Raw genomic sequence first — 24,939 nt, 5'->3', positions numbered from 1 at the left:
TGCTGTTCTGAACAAGTTTCACTCACACCTCGGAAACCAGGGCAAATTTGTCTTCTTGGAGACATCTGCCTCGATTTTCTCTCTTGTCAAAATGCAGGAATCTCATGATCTCCCTGAATCGATTCCGGGACATGGTCCTTTGAAGAATGCATAGCCATAGTCAGCCGACCAGAAGCTCTCCAATAATGCCAAACTCTTTGTGCCTTGTGCACCACAGATATACAAAATCGAAATGAAGGCTTGACGAAACAAAACAAACAAAACAAAACAAAACAGACATGTCCCACGAACTGTCCTCCTGTACTCTGTGTGACTCAGCCACGGTGCAGTCCCTGATGTGGTTCAGCATCCCTGTCACACCCTGATCTGTTTCACCAGTTTATGTACTTGTCTCCACTCCCCACCAGGTGTCTCTCATCTCCCCTCATTATCCCCTGTGTATTTATACCTGTGTTCTCTGTTTGTCTGTTTCCAGTTCATTTTGTTCGTCAAGCCTAACAGCGTTTTTCCCCTTGCTCCTTCGTTTTGTTTCTTCAAGCCTACCAGCATTTTCCCCCTTGCTCTTGTCTTGTCTATAGTTCCTGTTTTCTAGTTTTCCCGGTTTTGGCAATTCTGCCTGCCCTGACCCTGAGCCTGCCTGCCATCCTGTACCTTGCCTCACCACACTGGATTATCGACCTCTGCCTGCCCTGCCCTGTCGTTTTGCCTGCCCCCTTTTCTAGGAATAAACTTTTGTTACTTCGACAATGTCTGCATCTGGGTCTTCCCTAAAACATGATAGTACGAACTGGTCATGACCGACCCAGCAGACTCAGACCAGCTCCACAATGCTGTCTCCCCTCAAGGAGCCACCACTGGACGACACGAGGAGTTACTGCAATGTGTTATGGAGGAACTCCATACCCTGGCAGAACTCCATGACCAGGCATTCGAGACTTTGCTGGAAGCGGGTCACACCCGTAATCTCCCAGCCCTACCCCAGTGTCCCGAGAATCCCGCTTACCTCCTCCGGAACGCTACGCTGGAGATTCCGGAACCTGCCGGGGTTTTCTCGACCCAGTGCTCAAGGATAGAGTACATCATAACGCTGATGTCCGGTTGGGCACTCGTCTGGGCTACGGCGGTGTGGGAGCAACAGTCTGCCACCTGCCTCCGTCTAGAGGAGTTTGTGGCAGAAGTTCGGAAGATGTTTGATTCTCTGTTGTCCGGGAGTGAGGCTACTCCAGCTACATCAAGACTCCTGTTGTGTGGCAGACTATGCAGTGGATTTTTGCACGTTGGCGGCTGAGAGTGCCTGGAACCCGGAGCATTGTTCGACATATTCCTTCACGGATTATCGGAGGTGGTCAAAGATGAGCTTGCAGCCCAGGACCTAAACATTGACCTTGACTTCCTCATAGCGTTCTGGATCGATGGGCAGCATCGAGAACATAGGAGGTAGAGGGGATCTGTGCCCTGTTGCCCTCGTTCGCTCTCGATTCCCACCTTGCCTCCGAAGAATCCCAGAGACCCCCGAAGTCTACATGTTCGAGCGAACCTGACGTCACCCGAGTTCTCTTGGGAATCACAGAGGGCTGCCGACTCACCTCCTTCGGAGTCCAGGCACCTGGGAAGGGCTGGATTGACTCCGGCTGGGCGCTTACACCGACTCCGCACCCAGAGCTGTCTATATTGTGGAGCTACGGGACATTTCATAGCTACCTGCCCATTAAAAAAAACAAGTACTATGGTGGGCCTTATGGAGAACTTTTCATCTCCCCTTACTCGCACCCCTTTCTATGCCATCCTGCTGTGGGGGAACCAGTCAAAATCTCTCCGGGTACTCACCGACTCTGCAGCCGATTTAAAGTTTTTTGGACGCTACCTTGGCGTCCAAGCTGGGCATCGCCACTCAGCCCCTCTCCATTCCAATGGACATTAGAGTGCTGGACATGCGCTCTATAGCCTGGGTCACTCACAATACCACTCCGATCAACCTACGAGAGTCAGGGAACCACAGCAAGGCTATCCACTTCATGCTAATTAAGTCTTCTCAGGTTCCCGTGGTATTGGGATTCTCTTGGCTCCAGCGACACAACCCCATCATAGACTGGACTCCTGGTGCCATTATGGGCTGGAGCCCGTTCTGCCACGCCCATTGTCTGAGGTCAGCGCAGCCTGCCCTGGGACATCTTCCTGTGGGCTTGGAAGTTGCCCCGGACCTCTCCGCCATTCCCGCGGAGTATCAGGACCTCCGGGAGGTGTTCAGTAAGGCCTGGGCCACTTCTCTTCCGTTGCGCCAACCCTATGACGGAGGGATTGACATTCTTCCAGGCACCACTCCGCCCTGGGGACGACTGTACCCTCTGTCGGGTCTGGAGACCACATTGAGTACTCCCTAGCTAGAGGGTTCATCCATCCTTCTGCCTACCATGCTGGTGCAGGTTTCTACTTTGTGGAGAAGAAGGACAAAACCCTGTGCCCTTGCATCGACTTCCCGGGGCTTCAACGACATCACAGTGAAGAACCGCTACCTACTACCACTCATCTTCTCAGCCTTTGAGCCACTCCAGGGGGCCACCGTGTTCTCCAAGTTGGACCTACTGAATGCCTACCACCCGATGCGAATACGGGAAGGGGACGAGTGGAAGACTGCCAGCGGTCACTATGAGTATCTGGTCATGCCAATTGGCCTTACCAATGCCCCAGCTGTGTTCCAGACATGTTGAACCGGTTTGTCATTGTTGATAGACAACAATACTTTTTTCACTTTTTCCACACTTACTTTATGGAATTCAAATTTACCATGCTTGTCTTTCATAATTTTACATCTGCTAATGAGAATAATTTGCTAATAATAGAAACAAAAGGCCTACAACAACCATTGTAAGCCGATAATAGCCTAATGCCAATAATAGGCTAATTATAGATAGTAAAGCAGTGATTGGCCAACAATGATGATAATAATAATAATCATCTCATAATAATAACATTTGGCTGATCATTTAAAAAAAAACAATAATTATAGTATTTTCTTCTGTTGCATTTTTGATTATTTTATTCTATTATACCTAAATTAGGTGTAGGCCTATATGGGTTGTAGGCTATCGGTAAAATGCTTTTCTTGTTAACTGTCAAACATTCTCTAAAACACATTAGCGAGCAGGCCTTTCTAATCGACCTAGCCCGGGTTTCCTGGAAGGATATTGACCTCATCCCATCAGTAGAGAATGCCTGGTTATTCTTTTAAAGTGCCTTCCCCACCATCTTAAATAAGTATGCCCCATTCAAAAAATGTAGAACCAGGAACAGATATAGCCCTTGGTTCTCTCCAGACCTGACTGCCCTTGACCAGCACAAAAACATCCTGTGGCGTTCTGCACTAGCATCGAACAGCCCCCGTGATATGCAACTTTTCAGGGAAGTTAGGAACAAATAACTCAAGCAGTTAGGAAAGGTAAGGCTAGCTTTTTCAAGCAGAAAATTGCAGCCTGTAGCACAAAAAAAAAAATCTGGAACACCGTAAAGTCCATAGAGAATAAGAGCACCTCCTCCCAGCTGCCCACTGCACTGAGGATAGGAAACACTGTCACCACCGAAAAATCCACTATAATTGAGAATTTCTAAAAGCATTTTTCTACGGCTGGCCATGCTTTCCACCTGGCTACCCCTACCCCGGCTCAACAGCCTTGGTTTCTCAAATGATTGCCTCGCCTGGTTCACCAACTACTTCTCTGATAGAGTTCATTGTGTCAAATCGGAGGGCCTGTTGTCCGGACCTCTGGCAGTCTCTCTATGGGGGTGCCACAGGGTTCAATTCTCGGGCCAACTCTTTTCTCAGTATACATCAATGATGTCGCTCTTGCTGCTGGTGATTCTTGGATCCACCTCTACACAGACGACACCATTCTGTATACCTCTGGCCCTTCTTTGGACACTGTGGTAACTAACCTCCATACGAGCTTCAATGCCATACAACTCTCCTTCCGTGGCCTCCAACTGCTCTTACATGCAAGTAAAACTAAATGTATGCTCTTCAACCGATTACTCCCCGCACCTGTCCGCCCGTCCAGCATCACTACTCTGGACAGTTCTGACAAACACCTACGTGTCTGGTTAGACTGGAATCTCTCCTTCCAGACTCACATTAAGCATCTCCAATCCAAAATTAAATCTAGAATCGGCTTCCTATTTCATAACCAAGCATCCTTCACTCATGCTGCCAATCATACCCTCGTAAAACTGAATATCCTACCGATCCTTGACTTCGGCGATGTAATTTACAAAATAGCCTCCAACACTCTACTCAACAAATTGAAAGCAGTCTATCACAGTGCCATCCATTTTGTCACCAAAGCCCCATATACTACCCACCACTGCGACCTGTACACTCTTGGCTGGCCCTCGCTTCATACTCGTTGCCAAACCCACTGGCTCCAGGTCATCTACAAGTCTTTGCTAGGTAAAAAAAACGCCTTATCTCAGCTCACTGGTCACCATAGCAGCACCCACCCGTAGCACACACTTCAGCAGGTATATCTCACTGGTCACCCCCAAAGCCAATTCCTCCTTTGGCCACCTTTCCTTCCAGTTCTCTGCTGCCAATGACTGGAACGAACTGCAAAAATCACTGAAGCTGGAGACACATATCTCCCTCACTAGCTTTAAGCACCAGCTGTCAGAGCAGCTCACAGATCACTGCACCTCTACATAGCCCATCTGTAAATAGCCCATCCAACTACCTCATCCCCATACTGTATTTATTTATTTATCTTGCTCCTTTGCACCCCAGTATCTTTACTTGCACAATCATCTTCTGCACATCTACCATTCCAGTGTTTAATTGTTATATGGTAATTACATCGCCACCATGGCCTATTTATTGCCTTACCTTCCTTATCCTACCTCATTTGCACAGGCTGTATATATACTTTTCTACTGTATTATTGATTGTATGTTTGTTTTTCCCATGTGTAACTCTGTGTTGTTGTATGTGTCGAACTGCTTTGCTTTATCTTGGCCAGGTCGCAGTTGTAAATGAGAACCTGTTCTCAACTAGCCTATCTGGTTAAATTAAGGTGAAATAAAATGTACAAAATTTGATTTCTGTAAGTCAGACTAACATTTGAGCATCTCTAGGCCTATGAAAAAAAGCAAAAGAAGTGGCAAGGCCTACCTGGAATTATGGCCGACGCAGAGTCCTGATCTGGACCAACAGGTCTTGAAGTGGATGTGCCCAAACACATTATTTTATGCTGGAGCATCTCTATATCACTGTCAGGGTCAAATCAAATTTTATTGGTCTCATACACATGTTGAGCATTTTTGCAGTCGCAAAAACCATCTATCGCTATGATGAAACTGGCTCTCATGAGGACCGCCACAGGAAAGGAAGACCCAGCCTCAGAAATTGAAGCCCAAATGCTTTAGAGAGTAATTGGGCTGTAACAGACCAATTGGGCTGTACAGACACATCTTGTCATCAACTGTTCAGAGGAGACTGCGTGAATCAGGCCTTCATGGTCGAATTGCTGCAAGAAACCACTCCTAAAGGATACCAATAATAAGAAGAGACTTGCTTGGGCCAAAAAACACAAGCAATGACCATTAGACAGATGGAAATCTGTCCTGGTCTGATTAGTCCAAATGTGAGATTTTTGGTTCCAACCACGGTGTCTTTGTGAGATGCAGAGCAGGTGAACAGATTATCTCTGCATGTGTGGTTCCCACTATGAAGCATGGAGGAGGAGGTGTGATGGTGTAGGTGTGCTTTGCTGGTGACACTGTCTGTGATTTACTTAGATTTCAAGGCACACATAACCAGCATGGCTACCACAGCATTCTGCAGAGATACTATCATTTGTTTTTCAACAGGACAATGACCCAACATACCTCCAGGCTGTGTAAGGGCTATTTGACCAAGAAGGAGAGTGATGGAATGCTGCATCAGATGACCTGGCCTCCACAATCACCCGACCTCAAACCAATTGAGATGGTTTGGGTTGAGTTGTACCGACGAGTGAAGGAAAAGCAACCAAAAAGTGCTCAGCATATGTGGGAAGTCCTTCAAGACTGTTGGAAAAGCATTCCAGGTGAAGCTTGTTGAGAGAATGCCAAGAGTGTACAAAGCTGTCATCAAGGCAAAGGGTAGCTACTTTGAAGAATCTAGGCTGTGGCTTGGATGGTTGATGTCCTTGATTACCTTTTTGGCCTTCCTGTGACATCGAGTGCTTTAGGTGTCCTGGAGGGTGGGTAGTTTGCCCCCGGTAATGCGCTGGGCAGATCACACCACCCTCTGGAGAGCCCTGCGGTTGCAGGCTGTGCAGTTGCTATACCAGGTGGAAATACAGCCCAATAGGATGCTCTCAATGGTGCAGCTGTAAAAGTTTGTTAGGGTCTTAGGGGCCAAGTTGAATTTCTTCAGCCTCCTGAGTTTCAGAGGCACTGTTGTTATGTGATTGACTCTACATAGAGTCATGAGTGAAAATTGATAGGGGTACTCACAGTGCTTGGAGAGGAAACATTCAATGTGCCAGTGGGTGAGCAGACAGGGGTGAAAACCCTGTCAAACTGCAGCAACCTTATACTTGTTCATATTAATTATATTTAGACTAGATTAGGAAGGTGATTTCCTCTACCCAGACACAGTGACAACAACTGATAGACAATAGAACTCACAGGGCTGAGCTTGCCTTGTGCAGGTGTGCATCATGCAGTTCTATGCAACTGTAGGCCTTATAAGAAATTCACTCACATCTGTCATCACTATTATGTTAATAATTTTGGATTGAAAACATAAAGGTAGCCTAGCCAGCCCAATGTTGAATATAAACCAAATTTGATCACATTTTCTCCTGACACACAAATGGACTATAAATACATAACGTTACCAATTAGTTACCCTGACCAAATGTACAGCGCACATAGGCTGTATGCATCTGCTCTTATTAGTAGCCTAAAGTTGATCAAACTGAAAAATTGTCTAATTTTCATCCCATACAGCATGTCAGATTTTAGGTGTAGCCTAGGCTGCTGTAACATTTACAGTTGAAGTCAGAAGTTTACATACACTTAGGTTGGAGTCATTAAAACTTGTTTTTCAAACACTCCACCAATTTCTTCTTAACAACCTATAGTTTTGGCAAGTCGGATAGAACATCTACTTTGTGCATGACACAAGTAAATTTTCCAACAATTGTTCACAGACAGATAATTTCACTGTGCCTTTAAACAGCTTGGAAAATTCCAGAAAATTATGTAATGGCTTTAGAAGCTTCTGATAAGCTAATTGACAACATTTGAGTCAATTGGAGGTGTACCTGTGGATGTATTTCAAGGCCTACCTTCAAACTCAGTGCCTCTTTGCTTGACATCATAGGAAAATCAAAAGAAATCAGCCAAGACCTAGATCAGTAGATCAGTAGACCTCCACTAGTCTGGTTCATCCTTGGGAGCAATTTCCAAACGCCTGAGGGTACCATGTTCATCTGTACAAACAATAGTATGCAAGTATAAACATCATGGGACCACACAGCCGTCATACCGCTCAGGAAGGAGACACGTTCTGTCTCCTAGAGATGAACGTACTTTGGTGTGAAAAGTGCAAATCAATCTCAGAACAACAGCAAAGGACCTTGTGAAGATGATGGAGGAAACAGGTACAAAGTATCTTGAAAAAAGATACTTGAAAGGCTGCTCAGCAAGGAAGAAACCACTGCCTCAAATCTGCCACAAAAAAAGCCAGACTACGGTTTGCAACTGCACATGGGGACAAAGACTTTTTGGAGAAATGTCCTCTGGTCTGATGAAACAAAAATAGAACTGTTTGGCCATAATGACCATCGTTGTGTTTAGAGGAAAAAGGGGGAGGCTTGCAATTTGAAGAACACCATCCCAACCGTGACGCACGGGGGTGGCAGCATCATGTTGTGGGGGTCCTTTGCTGCAGGAGGGACTGGTGCACTTCACAAAATAGATGGCGTCATGAAAAAGGAAAATTACGTGGATATTTTGAAGCGGAGTCTCAATAAATCAGTCAGGAAGTTAAAGCTTGGTCGCAAATGGGTCTTCCAAATGGACAATGACCCCAAGCATACTTCCAAAGTTGTGGCAAAATGCTTTAAGGACAACAAAGTCAAGGTATTGGAGTGGCCATCACAAAGCCCTGTGACCTCCATCCGAATTTGTGAGCAGAACTGAAAATGCAAGGAGGCCTACACACCTGATTCAGTTTCACCAGCTCTGTCAGGAGTAATGTGCCAAAATTCACCCAACTTATTGTGGGAAGCTTGTGGAGGGCTACCCAAAAGGTTTGACCCAAGTTAAACAATTTAAAGGCAATGCTACCCAATACTAATTGAGTGTATGCAAACTTCTGACGTACTGGGAATGTGATGAAAAAAATAAAAGCTGAAATAAATCCTTCTCTCTACTATTATTCTGACATTCCACATTCTTAAAATAAAGTGGGGATCCTAAGTGACCTAAAACAGGGAATTTTTACCAGGATTAAATGTCAGAAATTGTGAAAAACTGAGTTTAAATGTATTTGGTAAGATGTATGTAAACTTCCGACTTCAACTGTATATCATGATTTTTTTTGCTTGTGTTTGTCCGGAGTGATTATGTGTTTTCATATTTGCTAAATAAATACCTGAGGAAAGTGGAAAGCCTACTTGAACTCACGCAAAGAAAATGTGCTGCGTCAAGCTCTCTCTTTAATCTAATGGAAGATATCAAATCATTTGGAATAGATTTCGACATCCCAGAAAAGACAGTTGAAAGTTTGATATATTCGTAAAGTAAAGCATTGTTACTTTAATTACCTATGCAAACTCATTGTACTTTCCCTTTTCGGCGGAACTTTCCCTTTCGTCGTGTCCTCTAAAAGCCAATTTGTGCATGCCCAAAAATGCAGTGGTGTTGATAAACAGCTTGAGAACATCCCTGTTTCTTCTAACGTTCTCGTTATATCATGTTGCTTTATCCCAGAATTTTGAATCTGATGTGGGCATTTATATGCTGCCTGCTGAACGATCAATGTTCTTCAGGTCACTGTACCCCTCTTTCGCTCAAGGCTCAGACTTTCCAAAAAGCCGGCAAGGCCAGCAATACAGGCGTCTTGATGAAAGGCTCCTTGTTAACCAGCTATCTTTTTGATACCAATTGGTATTGAACGCCCTCACCTTTTCATCCTTCTTCATGAAACTGATCTCAGGCAGAGGTCAACCCTCACTTAACTTCTTGCGTCGAGCCATCCCGGATCCGGGATCGTGAATACAGCCTCAAGCTCATTACCATAACGCAACGTTAACTATTCATGAAAATCGCAAATGAAATGAAATTAATATGCTAGCTCTCAAGCTTAGCCTTTTGTTAACAACACTGTCATCTCAGATTTTCAAAATATGCTTCTCAACCATAGCAAAACAAGCATTTGTGTAACAGCTAGCGCACCTAGCGTAGCATTTAGCGTTAGCATTAGCAGGCAACATTTTCACAAAAACCAGAAAATCATTCAAATAAAATCATTACCTTTGAAGAACTTCAGATGTTTTCAATGAGGAGACTCAGTTAGATAGCAAATGCTCAGTTTTTCCTGAAAGATTATTTGTTTAGGAGAAATCGCTCCGTTTGGTGCATCACATTTGGCTACTAAAACAAAAAAATGAAAATTCAGTCTTCAAAACGCAGAACTTTTTTCCAAATTAACTCTATAATATCGACTGAAACATGGTAAACGTTGTTTAGAATCAATCCTCAAGGTGTTTTTCACATATCTCTTCATGATATATCATTCGTTGAAAGCCTCCTCTCTCCTCTCAATCACTGGATGACTCTCTTCAGTAACTAGCGTATTACTGTAACCCAACAAGATATGCTCACGTTACCCACTTTATCATATAAATATAAATCATATATATATATATATTTTTTTTTAAACATTTAAACAAGTACAAGTCTCTTGTCAACAAAAGAAAGTAGAAAACGTAGAAAAAGTTGTAGATTACGCACCAATTTTGACAAAGGACACTGGGCGGACCCCTGGTAAATGTAGTCTCTTATGGCCAATCTTCCAATGATATGCCTACAAATACGTCACAATGCTGCAGACACCTTGGAGAAACGATAGGAAGGGCAGGCTCATTCCCGGCGCATTCACAGCCATATAAGGAGACAATGGAAAACAGAGCTTCAAAAATTCTTCCCATTTCCTGGTTGAAGTTTTATCTTGGTTTCGCCTGTAGAATGAGTTCTGTGGCACTCACAGATAATATCTTTGCAGTTTTGGAAACCTTAGAGTGTTTTCTTTCCAAAGCTGCCAATTATATGCATAGTCGAGCATCTTTTCGTGACAAAATATTGCGCTTAAAACGGGCACGTTTTTTAATCCATAAATTAAAAGAGCGCCCCCTATATCCAAGAAGTTAATTAGCATCGTGTACCCCAGAGAATGAAAGGGGTTCTTCAACAAAAAGTCCAGAAAATTTTCGGCAACGTTGCACCTACTACCATTCTGACAGAGAACTGCATACTTGCGCTGGTAGCTAGCTAGCTACTGAAGTTAGCAAGGCAAATTTAAATAAATTGCGCTAACTGAACACAAAAATAAAGTTCGAAAACCAAAAAAAACAATTTATAATATACTTCCCTCTCCTGTAAATCGAAAAAAAACTCATTTGAATTTAATAATATCAAACAAATGCTCAACTAACTATTTTCGCTCTTAATCTCTGTCCAACAATGTCACCAAGCTTCTCAACACATAGAACCCCCATAATGCTCTGTGGCACAATCCCAATACAACTCAGTAGTTTCATTCTGTGATCCTAATTCTATGATTTGGATGGACAACATGTCAGTTCATACTGCAAAAGTTTTGATTAGTTGGAGGATGTCTTCTGAAAGTGGTCATAATTACCATGTATGTCTATGGAAGGGGTGAGGCCTACGAGCATCCTAGGTTTTGTATTGAAGTCTATCTATCTATCTATCTATCTATCTATCTATCTATCTATCTATCTATCTATCTATCTATCTATCTATCTATCTATCTATCTATATATATATATATATATATATATATATATATATATATATATATATATATATATATATATATATAAAATACACATTAAAATACAAAAACACAGTCATGGGGAGTACAAATCATCCAGAAAGACAGTTGCATTCCTCCACAAATAAGTCCCCAATCAATACTTTAAAATCACCGAACACATTGACACCTGCCGTTGGACTAGTAACCGAAAAGGTTGCAAGTTCAAATCCCTGAGCTGACAAGGTACACATCTGTTGTTCTGCCCCTGAACAAGGTAGTTAACCCACTTGTTCCTAGGCTGTCATTGAAAATAAGAATTTGTTCTTAATTAACTTGTCTAGTTAAATAAAGGTTAAATATTTTTTTTAATAAAAACAATTAGTCCCCGACACGAAAGAAACGGCCACCGAACATTGAAAAACATCAATATGTGTAACTTGATATTAAGAAATGCCCGAAATCAGAAAACACCCTTATAAAACCTCTCTTGGGTAGGGGCAGTATTTTGAAGTTTGGATAACAAACGTGCCCAAAGTAAACTGCCTGTTACTCAGGCCCAGAAGCTAGGATATGCATATGCATGATAGTATTGGGTAGAAAATACTCTAAAGTTTCCAAAACTGTTAAAATAATGTCTGTGAGTATAACAGAACTGATATGGCAGGCGGAAACCTGAGGAAAATCCATCCGGGAAGTGGGATATTTTTGTTATGGGTACTTGTCTATTGAATGCCTATACAGTATGTATTTGGATAGGACCCAAATTGCAGTTCCTATGGCTTCCACTACATGTCAACAGTCTTTAGACATTTTTTCAGGCTTGTATTCTGAAAAACGAGGAAGAATAGTAGTGGACTCTAAATGAACCAGAGCTGTTTTGAGCGTGTGACTGATTTGCTCGTTGTTTTTCTTCTCTATTGAAGACGCTATTGTCTGGTTGAAATATGATCAATTATTTAGACAATAGACAACCTTGAGGATTAATTATGAACTTATTTTGACATGTTTCAACGAACTTTACAGGTACTACTAGGATGTTTTCGTCTGCATGTCGTGACCGCTTTTGAGCCAGTGGATTACTGAACAAAACGCGTCAACAAAACATAGTTTTTGGGACATAAAGAGGGACTTTATCGAACATTTATTGTGAAACATGGACTCTTGTGACTGCAAACATATGAAGATCATCAAAGGTAAGTGATACATTTTATCGCTATTTCTGACTTTTGTAATTCCTTACTTGGTTGTAAAATGTTTGTATGCTTTTGTAAGCGGGGCGCTGTACACAGATAATCGCATGGCATGCTTTCGCCGTAAAGCCTTTTTGAAATCTGATACAGCGGCTGGATTAACAAGAAGTTAATCTTTAAACCAATGTATTTTATGAATGTTTATTATGAGTATTTCTGTATTTTCAATTTGGCGCTCTGCAATTTCACTGGATGTTGGCCAGGTGGGACGCTACCTAAAAATTGGCATTGACTGATCAGATCAAATTATGACATAAAGAGCCGTTGTGTTGAAACGCCTTGCGATGTTTATTAACAGTGAGAATCGCAGAATGGTGAACTTACTAACTGACTGAGAGTTTGACTGTGTGATATTAGATTGCTTCTTGTGTAAATATTTTCTGTCTGGATTTTAATGATTTGTATCATTAAATAAATTCTGCAGAACGCAGAATTAACTACATTCTGCAATTACTGCCTTCTCAGCTGCTGGGTCAATCCAGCATGAAAGTGAATAAAAACCCAACTGATGGTTAAATTAACCCACATTTGAGTAAACCCAACAAGTTGGATTATTCACACAACCCAACTGGCTGTGTCAAAATAAACCAGCTAGTGTTCTGTCCAATTTTTATCCAGCGCTGGCTTACCAAATAACCCAATTTGAGTTGTTTTTAACCCATAATGTTTTTGAGTGCACTTAGTCTTCTTTCTTATTTCTTTCTTTCTTAATACCATACTGCATACAGTACTCTGTACTCCTCTGTACTCCTTTATTACCATGCTTCCCCTTTTCCCATTCTTCCTTACTGTAGCATACACAACTTTACCCCTAAAGTGGGGGAGAAAGACACGCAGAGAGCCATACGGCAGGCCTTTGACGTGTGGCAGACGGTGACCCCACTGACTTTCCAGGAGGTGGCCTACTCCGAGATCAAGAACGAGGGGAAGGAGGCCGACATCATGATCTTTTTCGCCTCTGGATTCCATGGGGATAGCTCTCCCTTTGACGGAGAGGGGGGATTCCTGGCCCACGCCTACTTCCCGGGCCCTGGGATCGGAGGGGACACTCACTTTGATTCGGACGAGCCCTGGACACTAGGCAACGCTAATCATGATGGTAAGTAGTACTGACTACTTTGGCTTGTTCATGTGTAGTGTTGATGGGTTTTACATACTGGTTTATGCCACCGCAACTTTTTTTCTAAGTGCTCCTGATTCTATATACACTGAACAAAAATATAAATGCAACATGTAAAGTGTTGGTCCCGTGTTTCATGAGCTAAAATAAAAGATCCCAGAAATTTTCCATACGCTCAAAAAGCTTATTTCTCTCATATGTTGTGCATAAATTCATTTACATCCCTGTTAGTAAGCATTTCTCCTTTGCAAGATTATCCATCCACCTTACCGATGTGGCATATGAAGAAGCTGATTAAACAGCATGATGATTACACAGGTACACCTTGTGCTGGGGGCACTTAAAGTCCACTCTAGAATTTACAGTTTTGTCACACAACACAATGCTATAGATGTCTCATGTTTTGAGAGAGAGTGCAATTGGCATGCTGACTACAGGAATGTCCACCAGAGCTGTTGCCAGAGAATTTAATGTCAATTTCTCTACCATAAGATGCCTCCATCATCGTTTTAGAGAACTTGGCAGTACATCCAATGGTGGTCACAACAGATACTAACTGGTTTTCTGATTCACCCCCCCTACGTTTTTTTTAAGGTAAACCAACAGATGCATATCTGTGTTCCCAGTCATGTGCTTGACCGATTTCCACATATGAACTGTAACTCAGTGAAATTGTTGCATGTTGCGTTTATATTTTTGTTCAGGTTGTTGGTTAACAAGTGTTGTCCTACTCAAAAGCTACCAAAGAATAGTGCATACCAGGATGAAGAAACCTCTTTCATTGGCTGATGGTCATTGCTGAATGATTCAGTGATCAATGATCAATAGTTGAATACCAGTGAGCTCTTGATAAGTGTGTGTGTGTGCCATCTGAGTGACATAGCACTTGACAATATGAACAAGTAAGGGAGATACTCCAGGCTCATTATACAAAATAGCAGTGTCCAAAATGTATCAGTGAAACAATGCTGCAAAAATACATAGGAAGTACAAATTGACCCCCAATGATTGAATGAACAAGTAGGCCTACATAAAATATTAAGGCATGGGAATGGAAGGATGACACCCACTGAGACATAACATTAAGAGCAAAAGCAGACACAGCATAGGTCCCTAAGGAATTCTACCAACAGACAGAATCCAGTGCATGAAGCTGAAAATGAAAGGACATAAAGCAACTCTTGGTAGCCCAATGCACGTTTGCTTGAAAAAGCTGTATTTTATTCTTACAACCCAATGCATCCTTTATTTCAAACAAATGTCCGTTGTGCAACCAATAGATGTTGAATACCTTTTCATCTTCATTTCAATCTCACCGAGACTGCCCAATGAAATAAAGGGCAATAATGTCAAATAAACAGGTTCAAATAGTCAAATCAATTATCACAGTGATGAAAAATATTAATTCCAGCACCCACTCAGAAGTTGAGATATTATTAAGTGTTTCAAATTATCATTCCGATCTATTTACAAGGGGAGATGTCTATTGAACAAATTACCACGGTATCTATGTGAAGGGGCGGCAGGGTAGCCTAGTGGTTAGAGAGTTGGGCTAGTAATCGAAATGGTTGCAAGTTCGAATACCCGAGCTGACAAGGTACAAATCTGTCGTTCTGCCCCTGAACAGGCAGTTAACCCACTGTTCCTAGGCTGTCATTGAAAATAAGAATTTGTTCTAAACTGACTTGCCTAGTTAAATAAAGGTTAAATAAAAAAATAAAAAGCTGGGATTTTCTTACACACTTTTTAGACTCTCACAGATAAATAAAAAAACACACATTTAGTCTAATTCACGTGGTAAAACTTTTGCAGCATGGTTTCACTGATTCAGAGAGGTTGGGTTAAATGCGGAAGACACATTTCAGTTGAAGGCATTCAGTTGTACAACTGACTAGGCATCCCCCTTTCCTTTCCCTTTCCCTTCACTGATACCTTCACTGATACATTTACCACTATTATTTTGAATAATAGTCCAATGCAATATGGTCCAATGCAATGTTTTTTCTCTCCAGGTAATGACCTTTTCTTGGTGGCGGTACATGAGCTTGGGCACGCCTTGGGACTGGAGCATTCGAATGACCCCAGTGCCATAATGGCTCCCTTCTACCAATACATGGAGACACACAACTTCAAACTACCCCTCGATGACCTCCAGGGTATCCAGAAAATATACGGTACTTTGTCACTTGTATATTTTTTACACTACTTAGCCAAGCTAAGCCGAGCTGTACTGAGCTGGCCTGGTTACTCATCCACCATAGTCACTGGAACATTGTTGAAAAGACCTATGTTATCCAGGCCCATAGCCGCAGGAAGTAGGGGTGCTGAGGGTGCTGCAGCACCCCCTGAAAAATATGAATAGAAAAAATATATACAGTACAGTTGAAGTCGAAAGTTTACATACACCTTAGCCAAATTAGTTTAAATGTTTCACAATTCCTGACATTTAATCAGAGTAAAAATTCCCTGAATCACCACTTTTATTTTAAGAATGTGAAATGTCAAAATAATAGGAGAGAGAATGATTTATTTCAGCTTTTATTTCTTTCATCACATTCCCAGTGGGTCAGAAGTTTACATACACTCAATTAGTATTTGGTAGCATTGCCTTTAAATTGGTTAACTTGGGTCAAACGTGTCGGGTAGCCTTCTACAAGCTTCCCACAATAAGGTGAATTTTGGCCCATTCCTCCTGACAGAGCTGGTGAAATGGAGTCAGGTTTGTAGGCCTCCTTGCTCGAACATGCATTTTCAGTTCTGCCCACAATTTTTTTATGGGACTGAGGTCAGGGCTGGGCACGCCTTGTCATGGCTTTGTTGTCCTTAAGCCATTTTGCCACAACTTTGGAAGTATGCTCGGTGTCAATGTCCATTTGGAAGACCCATTTGCGACCAAGCTTTAACTTCCTGACTGTTGTCTTGAGATGTTACTTCAATATATCCACCAATTTTTTTTCCCTCATGATGCCATCTATTTTGTGAAGTGCACCAGTCCCTCCTGCAGCAAAGCACCAAAAAGTACAATCCTTGTAGTCTGGCTTTTTTATGGCGGTTTTGGAGCAGTGGCTTCTTCCTTGCTGAGCAGCCTTTCAGGTTATTTCGATATAGGACTCGTTTTACTGTGGATATAGATACTTTTGTACCTGTTTCCTCCAGCATCGTCACAAGGGCCTTTGCTGTTGTTCTGGGATTGATTTGCACTTTTCGCACCAAAGTACGTTCATCTCTAGGAGACAAAACGTGTCTCCTTCCTGAGCGGTAAACGGCTGTGTGGTCCCATGGTGTATTGTTGTTTGTACAGATGAACGTGGTACCTTCAGGCGTTTGGAAATTGCTCCCAAGGATGAACCAGACTGGAGGTCTGCAATTATTTTTCTGAGGTCTTGGCTGGTTTCTTTTGATTTCCTCGTGATGTCAAGCAAAGAGGCACTGAGTTTGAAGATAGGCCTTGAAATAAATCCACAGGTACACCTCAAATTGACTCAAATTAGCCTATCAGAAGCTTCTAAAGCCATGACATCATTTTCTGAAATTTTCCAAGCTGTTTAAAGGCACAGTCAACTTAGTGTATGTAAACTTCTGACCCACTGGAATTGTGAAACAGTGAATTATAAGTGAAATTATCTGTCTGAAAAACAATTGTTGGAAAAATGACTTGTGTCGTGCCAAAGTATATGTCCTAACCGACTTGCCAAAACTATAGTTTGTTAACAAGACATTTGTGGAGTGGTTGAAAAACAGAGTTTTAATGATTCCAACCTAAGTGTATGTAAACTTTTGACTTTTACTGTACCTAAAAAGATTGGGGGAAAGAAATGAAAAAAAAAATCACAAAAGTAGTGCACTGGGCCTTTACCAATCCTTTATTAGCGGTTCAATATAGCCATCTGTAGCGTGCCAAAAACAAAATCCAGCGCCATGCGGGAATTGGCAATTAGGAGGTGGGGAACCCTCTTTTTAGGTGACCATTGCTATTAAAATATAGGTTGTGATAGCTGTAAGCCTAATTGTTATTTTAATTTATTCACCCAGTAGGCAAGTATAATTTTGGTTTCATGTAGGCCTACTGGTATGAAAATAGACAACTGAACAACTTGCTATTTAGAGCATTTCCCCAAAATACATGTCTTGTTTTTGTCTTCAAAGACAATAACAATTGTAGGTTATAACAGCGCAGTGACAGAATGATAATTGAGATAATGCAAATAATTCATGATTACCTAGTTGGGCTAACTTTTTTAACTTTTTGCTCTAGGCCTACATCATCATCCTCTGCCTTCATCCCTACCTGTAGTATAATGTATTTCCACCTCTCACTCTATCAGTCTTGCTTGACCATCTTCCTGAATTAAAATGAGATATTATAACAGATCAATCTAGCTGGCAAAACATCATTAAATATTACTGCATCGCAGTGCTAAAATAAAATAACATGTATTTATATAGCCCTTCGTACATCAGCTGATATCTCAAAGTGCTGTACAGAAACCCAGCCTAAAACCCCAAACAGCAAGCAATGCAGGTGTAGAAGCACGGTGGCTAGGAAAAACTCCCTAGAAAGGCCAAAACCTAGGAAGAAACCTAGAGAGGAACCAGGCTATGTGGGGTGGCCAGTCCTCTTCTGGCTGTGCCGGGTGGAGATTATAACAGAACATGGCCAAGATGTTCAAATGTTCATAAATGACCAGCATGGTCGTATAATAATAAGGCAGAACAGTTGAAACTGGAGCAGCAGCACAGTCAGATGGACTGGGGACAGCAAGGAGTCATCATGTCAGGTAGTCCTGGGGCATGGTCCTAGGGCTCAGGTCCTCCGAGAGAGAGAGAAAAAAAGAGAGAATTAGAGAGAGCATATGTGGGGTGGCCAGTCCTCTTCTGGCTGTGCCGGGTGGAGATTAAAACAGAACATGGCCAAGATGTTCAAATGTTCATAAATGATCAGCATGTTCGAATAATAAGAAGGCAGAACAGTTGAAACTGGAGCAGCAGCACGGCCAGGTGGACTGGGGACAGCAAGGAGTCATCATGTCAGGTAATCCTGGGGCATGGTCCTAGGGCTCAGGTCCTCCGAGAGAGAGGAGAGAATTAGAGAACGCACACTTAGATTCACATAGGACACCGAATAGGACAGGAGAAGTACTCCAGATATAACAAGCTGACCCCAGCCCCCTGACACATAAACTACTGCAGCATAAATACTGGAGGCTGAGACAGGAGGGGTCAGGAGACACTGTGGACCCATCCGAGGACACCCCCGGACAGGGCCAAACAGGAAGGATACAACCCCACCCACTTTGCCAAAGCACAGCCCCCACACCACTAGAGGGATATCTTCAACCACCAACTTACCATCCTGAGACAGGGCCGAGTATAGCCCACAAAGATCTCCGCCATGGCACAACCCAAGGGGGGGGCACCAACCCAGACAGGATGACCACATCAGTGAATCAACCCACTCAGGTGACGCATCCCTTCCAGGGACGGCATGAGAGGGCCCCAGTAAGCCAGTGACTCAGCCCCTGTAATAGGGTTAGAGGCAGAGAATCCCAGTGGAAAGAGGGGAACCGGCCAGGCAGAGACAGCAAGGGCGGTTCGTTTCTCCAGAGCCTTTCCGTTCACCTTCCCACTCCTGGGCCAGACTACACTCAATCATATGACCCACTGAAGAGATGAGTCTTCAGTAAAGACTTAAAGGTTGAGACCGAGTTTGCGTCTCTGACATGGGTAGGCAGACCGTTCCATAAAAATGGAGCTCTATAGGAGAAAGCCCTGCCTCCAGCTGTTTGCTTAGAAAGATGTCACTACAGACCCGGGTTCGATCCAGGGCTGTATCACAACCGGCCGTGATCGGAAGTCCCATAGGGCGGCGCACAGTTGGCCCAGCTTCGTCCAGTTTAGGGGGGTGTTTGGCCAGGGAGGCTTTACTTGACTCATTGCGCTCAAGCGACTCCTTGTGGTGGGCCGGGCGCTTGCAGGCTGACTGCGGTCGTCAGTTGAATGATGTTTCCTCCAACGCATTGGTGCGGCTGGCTTCCGGGTTATGAAAAAATATGAATACAAAGTTATTTAGGTATAAATTACATCAACTTAAATATAAAACATAAACGTAAACATAAAACATCGCAACATTAAAAACTTCCCCTACAAATGATGCAGCGCCCTCCCCCCTTTGGCCAATTACTGACAAAAATTCAAGCTCAAACGGGACAGGAGATATGCTTTTTCAAAGTCTGGATTTTCAGTTGATTACTATAGTGCCAATCAATGTAATCTATGGCAAGAGAGCCGGCATGAAATATTGTGTGTGACTAACGTACGTACAAACAGACTGAGACAGATCCATAGTGGCAGGAGGGTAACCTAGTGGTTAGAGAGTTGGACTAGTAACCGAAAGGTTGCAAGTTCAAGTCCCCAAGCTGACAAGGTACAAATCTATCATTCTGCCCCTGAACAGGCAGTTAACCATTGTGGACAAATTGGTGTTAATATACTGTTATTACAGCAGGAACTAGATTAAATTAGAGGATAGAGAGATCTAGGAATGACGAGAGCTTTTTGAAAGCCTGTTCTTATGAGTGTGCCTCTGTGTGCAGGTGTCCCTACAGCCATGCTGGAGCCTACACGACCACTGCCCACCTTGCCCGCTCGCCGAACCCACCCCACCTCAGAGAGGAAACATGACCGTCAGTCCCGCCCGCCACGTCCGCCCTCCGGTGACAGGCCCTATTTCCCCAATGGCAAACCCAACATCTGTGATGGCAACTTCAACACCGTGGCCTTCTTCAGACGCGAGATGTTTGTCTTCAAGGTGAGACCAACGGCGTAAATAAACCCTGGATTGCTGATGCCATGTATTAGCCAATATTAGCCAATGTATTGAATCCACCAGTCGGACATATTGGCACTCCTCATAAAAGCAGTCATCCATAGAAATTAATAGAATTCCACAGTATTTCATTTAAATGTTTCAAGGACAAACATGTGTATATTTTTTCATTTTGATGTTTAGCTCACATAATGTCATTTAAAAGTATGCATTAAGGTGTCTGTAATAAAATAAACGTGGCAAAAACAAATCATTTTTAACTGCATTGGTAGTGTACTGGTAGTGTACTATATATGTAAATACGATATATATATATATCCCCCTCCCCAAAAAATATATATATATTCCAAAATCTTGTGTATCTTAAATTTCCATCATTAATAATAATGTTGACAGTTCATGCAAAGGATTGTGACCTATAACCAGGATTGCCATTGCATTACATTTTTGTCAAGCAATTATTATTTTTTGCAAACAATTGTGATTCATCCTATATTGTCCCTAAAATCCTTACCCCCTAGCAACAGACACACACACACACACACACACACACACACTAAACAATTGTTACATCCCAGAGCCAACTCAAGAAAGGACTTGATTTACAAATGCATATAAAGTTACAGCCTTTTGAGAAAGCATGCAAAATGTATTTATTTCACCTTTATTTAACTAGGCAAGTCAGTTAAGGACCAATTCTTATTTGCAATGACAGCCAAACCCGGACGATGCTGGGCCAATTGTGCGCCACCCTATGCTCAATCACGGTCAGATGTGATGCAGCCTGGATTCGATGTGTGTGTTTCAGGGGAAGGAGGTGTATCTGATCTCCATCACCTATGACTTGACATTGGTTAATCAAATTAGACTTAGAATATGACTTAGAATGACTTAGAATATGTGGATAACTACAAATACCTAGGTGTCTGGTTAGACTGTAAACTCTCCATCTAGACTCACATCAAACATCTCCAATCCAAAGTTAAATCTAGAATAGGCTTCCTATTTCGCAACAAAGCATCCTTCACTCATGCTGCCAAACATACCCTTGTAAGACTGACCATTCTACCAATCCTCAACTTCGGCGATGTCATTTACAAAATAGCTTCCAATACCCTACTCAATAAATTGGATGCAGTCTATCACAGTGCCATCCGTTTTGTATATACTACCCACCACTGCGACCTGTATGCTCTCGTGGGATGGCCCTCGCTTCATACTTGTCGCCAAACCCACTGGCTCCAGGTCATCTACAAGACCCTGCCTGGTAAAGTCCCCCCTTATCTCAGCTCGCTGGTCACCATTGCAGCACCCACCTGTAGCACGCGCTCCAGCAGGTATATCTCTCTGGTCACCCCCAAAACCAATTCTTCCTTTGGCCGCCTCTCCTTCCCGTTCTCTGCTGCCAATGACTGGAACGAACTACAACAATCTCAGAAACTGGAAACAGTTATCTCCCTCACTAGCTTTAAGCACCAGCTGGTCAGAGCAGCTCACAGATTACTGCACCATGGCCTTTTTTTTTGCATTTATTTGCTCACATTGTATATAGACTTATTCATCTACTGTCTGTTTGTTTTGAACTGCTTTGCTTTATCTTGGCCAGTTTACATTTGTAAATGAGAACTTGTTCTCAACTTGCCTACCTGGTTAAATAAAGGTTAAATTAATTTTAAAAACACTGGTCCCCTGTTGTGACCATTACCCAAGCATCTCTGAGCAGTCAGATCTTAGATTATTTTGTGCCACCAGGGTCACAATAATATGTCCCCTCTGGTTGGCCGAGTGTGACACCCTCCCTTTGGGTTACTGCAGCCAGTGTTGCCAGCACTGCCACTACCTGGTTGGGGGTACCCCACCGGCTAGGTACGAGGTCATCAAGGTTCTCATTAGCAGCTTTGAGAATGTCCCTTTTGTGGGGGCTCTGGCTTTGTAGTACCAACCCTGCCAGGCAGGCTCAGAATCTTGAGGGGGCTGTGCTGCTCTAGTAGGTCTCTGTCCACATTACAGTAAGCCCATAAAACAGATTTTAAAAAATAAAATAAAATATTTTACCTTTATTTTACTAGGCAAGTCAGTTAAGAACAAATTTGAACTTGCATTTGAACTTGCAACCTTTCGGTTACTAGTCCAACGCTCTAACCACTAGGCTACCCATGGACCCTAGTGTATTGGTCGCTCAGGTGGGTGTCTAGGGTTTAAGGTTGGGGACCGTTCCATCATGATAGGACAATAAATATGAGGATGTATAATTTATTTAAAAATGTATATCCCTCATCTGCACAAAATGTAAAGTTCTCTCTCGCAACCCCTGCTCACAGATACACATTGGTTCTGGGATATGCAACAGTTTCCTTTCTCACTCACTTAACGCCACACAAAACACACACCACACCTTCCATGACAATACATCCACACATCTACATACTGTCTTCTGTTTGCTATATTTTTATCTCCACCATGTTGATTGAGTACTTTTGTGTTCCAATTCGTTATATTTGAAGACGTATTATTTTGCTAGTTATCCTTTCTTCGAATGCCGTCTTATCCATTTATAAAATACGATAAATGGAAAAGTAAAGAATTATTTTACAACAGTCTCTATCTTGAATGGTATAGTGTAGTTGTATTTTATTTAACAATTGTTTAATTTTATTGCTTTATCTATTTTTTTAAATTATTATTCAAATCCCTATCATGGCTAGTATTGGTTGTTCTATTATTCGACCCCTCTGTGAGAACATTGTAATTTTTAGTATACCCATGTAGTAGTCTTCAGGGCACACACTTAATATGTTGTGAAATTTGATATGAATGTATTGTAAAATGTATAACTGCCTTCATTTTGCAGAACCCCAGGAAGGCCCTTGAATACCAGGCCATTAGGACCTGATGGAGGGACAATAGAGCCCTGAGTACCAAACCATTAGGACCTGATGGAGGGACATTAGAGCCCTGAGTACCAAACCATTAGGACAGGATGGAGGGACAATAGATCCCTGAGTACCAGGCCATTAGGACCTGATGGTTGTTAGCAAGTTGGGTACTACCAACAACACAAGTCCAGAGTGCATAAAAGGAGATTACCGTGACTCAACGGTCACGCAGAATTTTACTGCGGTCATGACTTATGACTGCCAGGGTGGCGGTAATACGGTCACCGCAGTAGCCCTACGTCTGGCACCTACTACCATACCCCGTTCAAAGGCACTTCAATCTTTTGTCTTGCCCACTCACCCTCTGAATGGCACACACACGCAATCCATGTCTCAATTGTCTCAAGGCTTAAAAATCCTTCTTTAACCTGTTTCCTCCCCTTCATCTACACTGATTGATGTGGATTTAAAAAGTGACATCAAAAAGGGAGCATAGCTTTCACCCAGATTCACCTGGTCAGTCTATGTCATGGAAAGAGCAGGTGTCCTTAATGTTTCGTATACACAGTGTATATTGACAGAGTATATTGACAAAATAAAAATGTACAAATATAAAGGATTATATTCTATGCTGAAACACGTTAAATAGCAACTATATTCACTATATTGACACAGTGCCTTCAGGAAGTAGTTCACAGCTCTTGATTTTGTTGTGTTACGAAGTGGGATTAAACATTTCTAAATATATAATATATATTATATATAAAACACTCATATATCTTGATGAGATAATAATTCAACCCCCTGAGTCAATACATGTCAGAATCACTTTGGCAGCGATTACAGCTGAGTCTGTCTGGGTAAGTCGCTAAGACTCTGGGTTGTGCAACATTTAAATTTGCCCATTATTATTTTCAACTCTGTCAAATTGGTTGTTGATCTTTACTAGACAACCATTTTGATGTCTTGCCATAGGAAGAGTCTTGGTGGTTCCAAACTTCTTCCATTTAAGAATGATGGAGGCCGCTATGTTCTTGGGGGATCTTCTGTCTCGGAGCTCTACGGACAATTCCTTCAACCTCATGGCTTGGTTTTTGCTGTCAACTGTGGGACCTTATATAGACAGGTGACTGCCTTCCAAATCATGTCCAATCAATTTAATTTACCCCAGGTGGACTCCAATCAAGTTGTAGAAACATCTCAAGAAGGATCAATGGAAACAGGATGCACCTGACCTCAGTTTCGAATCTCATAGCAAAGGGTCTAAATACTTATGCAAATAAGGCATTTCTGTAAATAAATTTGACAAAAAAAAAAAAAAGGTGTTTCACTTTGTCACCATGGGGTATTATTGTGTGTAGATTGCTGAGGATTTTTTAAATTTTTATAAAATCCATTTTAGAATAAGGCTGTAACGTAACAAAATGTAGAAAAAGTCAAGGGGTCTGAATACTTTCCGAAAGCACTGTAGTTACCCTGCAATGCGAATCATTTGTGGCTGTTTGAGGGGTAAAGTGTGGGTATTTGCATGTGGGTAGCAGTCAGTGGGGAGTTTGCTCAGCCGTGCCCTAGATTTACTGGAGCCAAATGATAATGAGCTGTGATTGATGTGAGCTCTCTCCTCTCTTTTTATTCTCTTTAGGACCGATGGTTCTGGCGACTGCGGAACAACGAGGTGCAGGAGGGCTACCCGATGCAGATTGAGCAGTTCTGGAAAGGTCTACCGCCCCGTATCGACGCCGCCTACGAGAGATCGGACGGCAAATTTGTATTCTTTAAGGGTATTTAACTCCCTTCTCCTTTTCAAATGTGATATAGCCCTTTTTGCA

General features: G+C 42.4%; 1 protein-coding gene across 2 annotated transcripts in view; it reads left to right on the top strand.

Annotated features, from left to right (window-relative positions):
* Window positions 1-24,939, top strand: part of mmp24 (matrix metallopeptidase 24) — a 68,015-nt gene that overhangs the window by 32,644 nt on the left and 10,432 nt on the right. Inside the window, exons 4-7 of one of the 2 annotated variants that reach the window (XM_031827785.1) lie at window positions 13,083-13,387; window positions 15,421-15,582; window positions 20,014-20,216; window positions 24,753-24,891. In XM_031827785.1, coding sequence (XP_031683645.1) covers window positions 13,083-13,387; window positions 15,421-15,582; window positions 20,014-20,216; window positions 24,753-24,891 — 809 coding nt within the window. Of the gene's footprint in view, window positions 1-13,082; window positions 13,388-15,420; window positions 15,583-20,001; window positions 20,217-24,752; window positions 24,892-24,939 lie in introns of both variants that reach the window. The other variant, XM_020482715.2, reaches the window with a different exon arrangement.

The sequence above is a fragment of the Oncorhynchus kisutch genome, linkage group LG1 (genome assembly GCF_002021735.2).
Source record: "Oncorhynchus kisutch isolate 150728-3 linkage group LG1, Okis_V2, whole genome shotgun sequence".
Lineage (NCBI taxonomy): Eukaryota > Metazoa > Chordata > Actinopteri > Salmoniformes > Salmonidae > Oncorhynchus > Oncorhynchus kisutch.
Note: the sequence above shows the minus strand (reverse complement) of the source record. Positions and strands in the feature narration are given on the sequence as shown.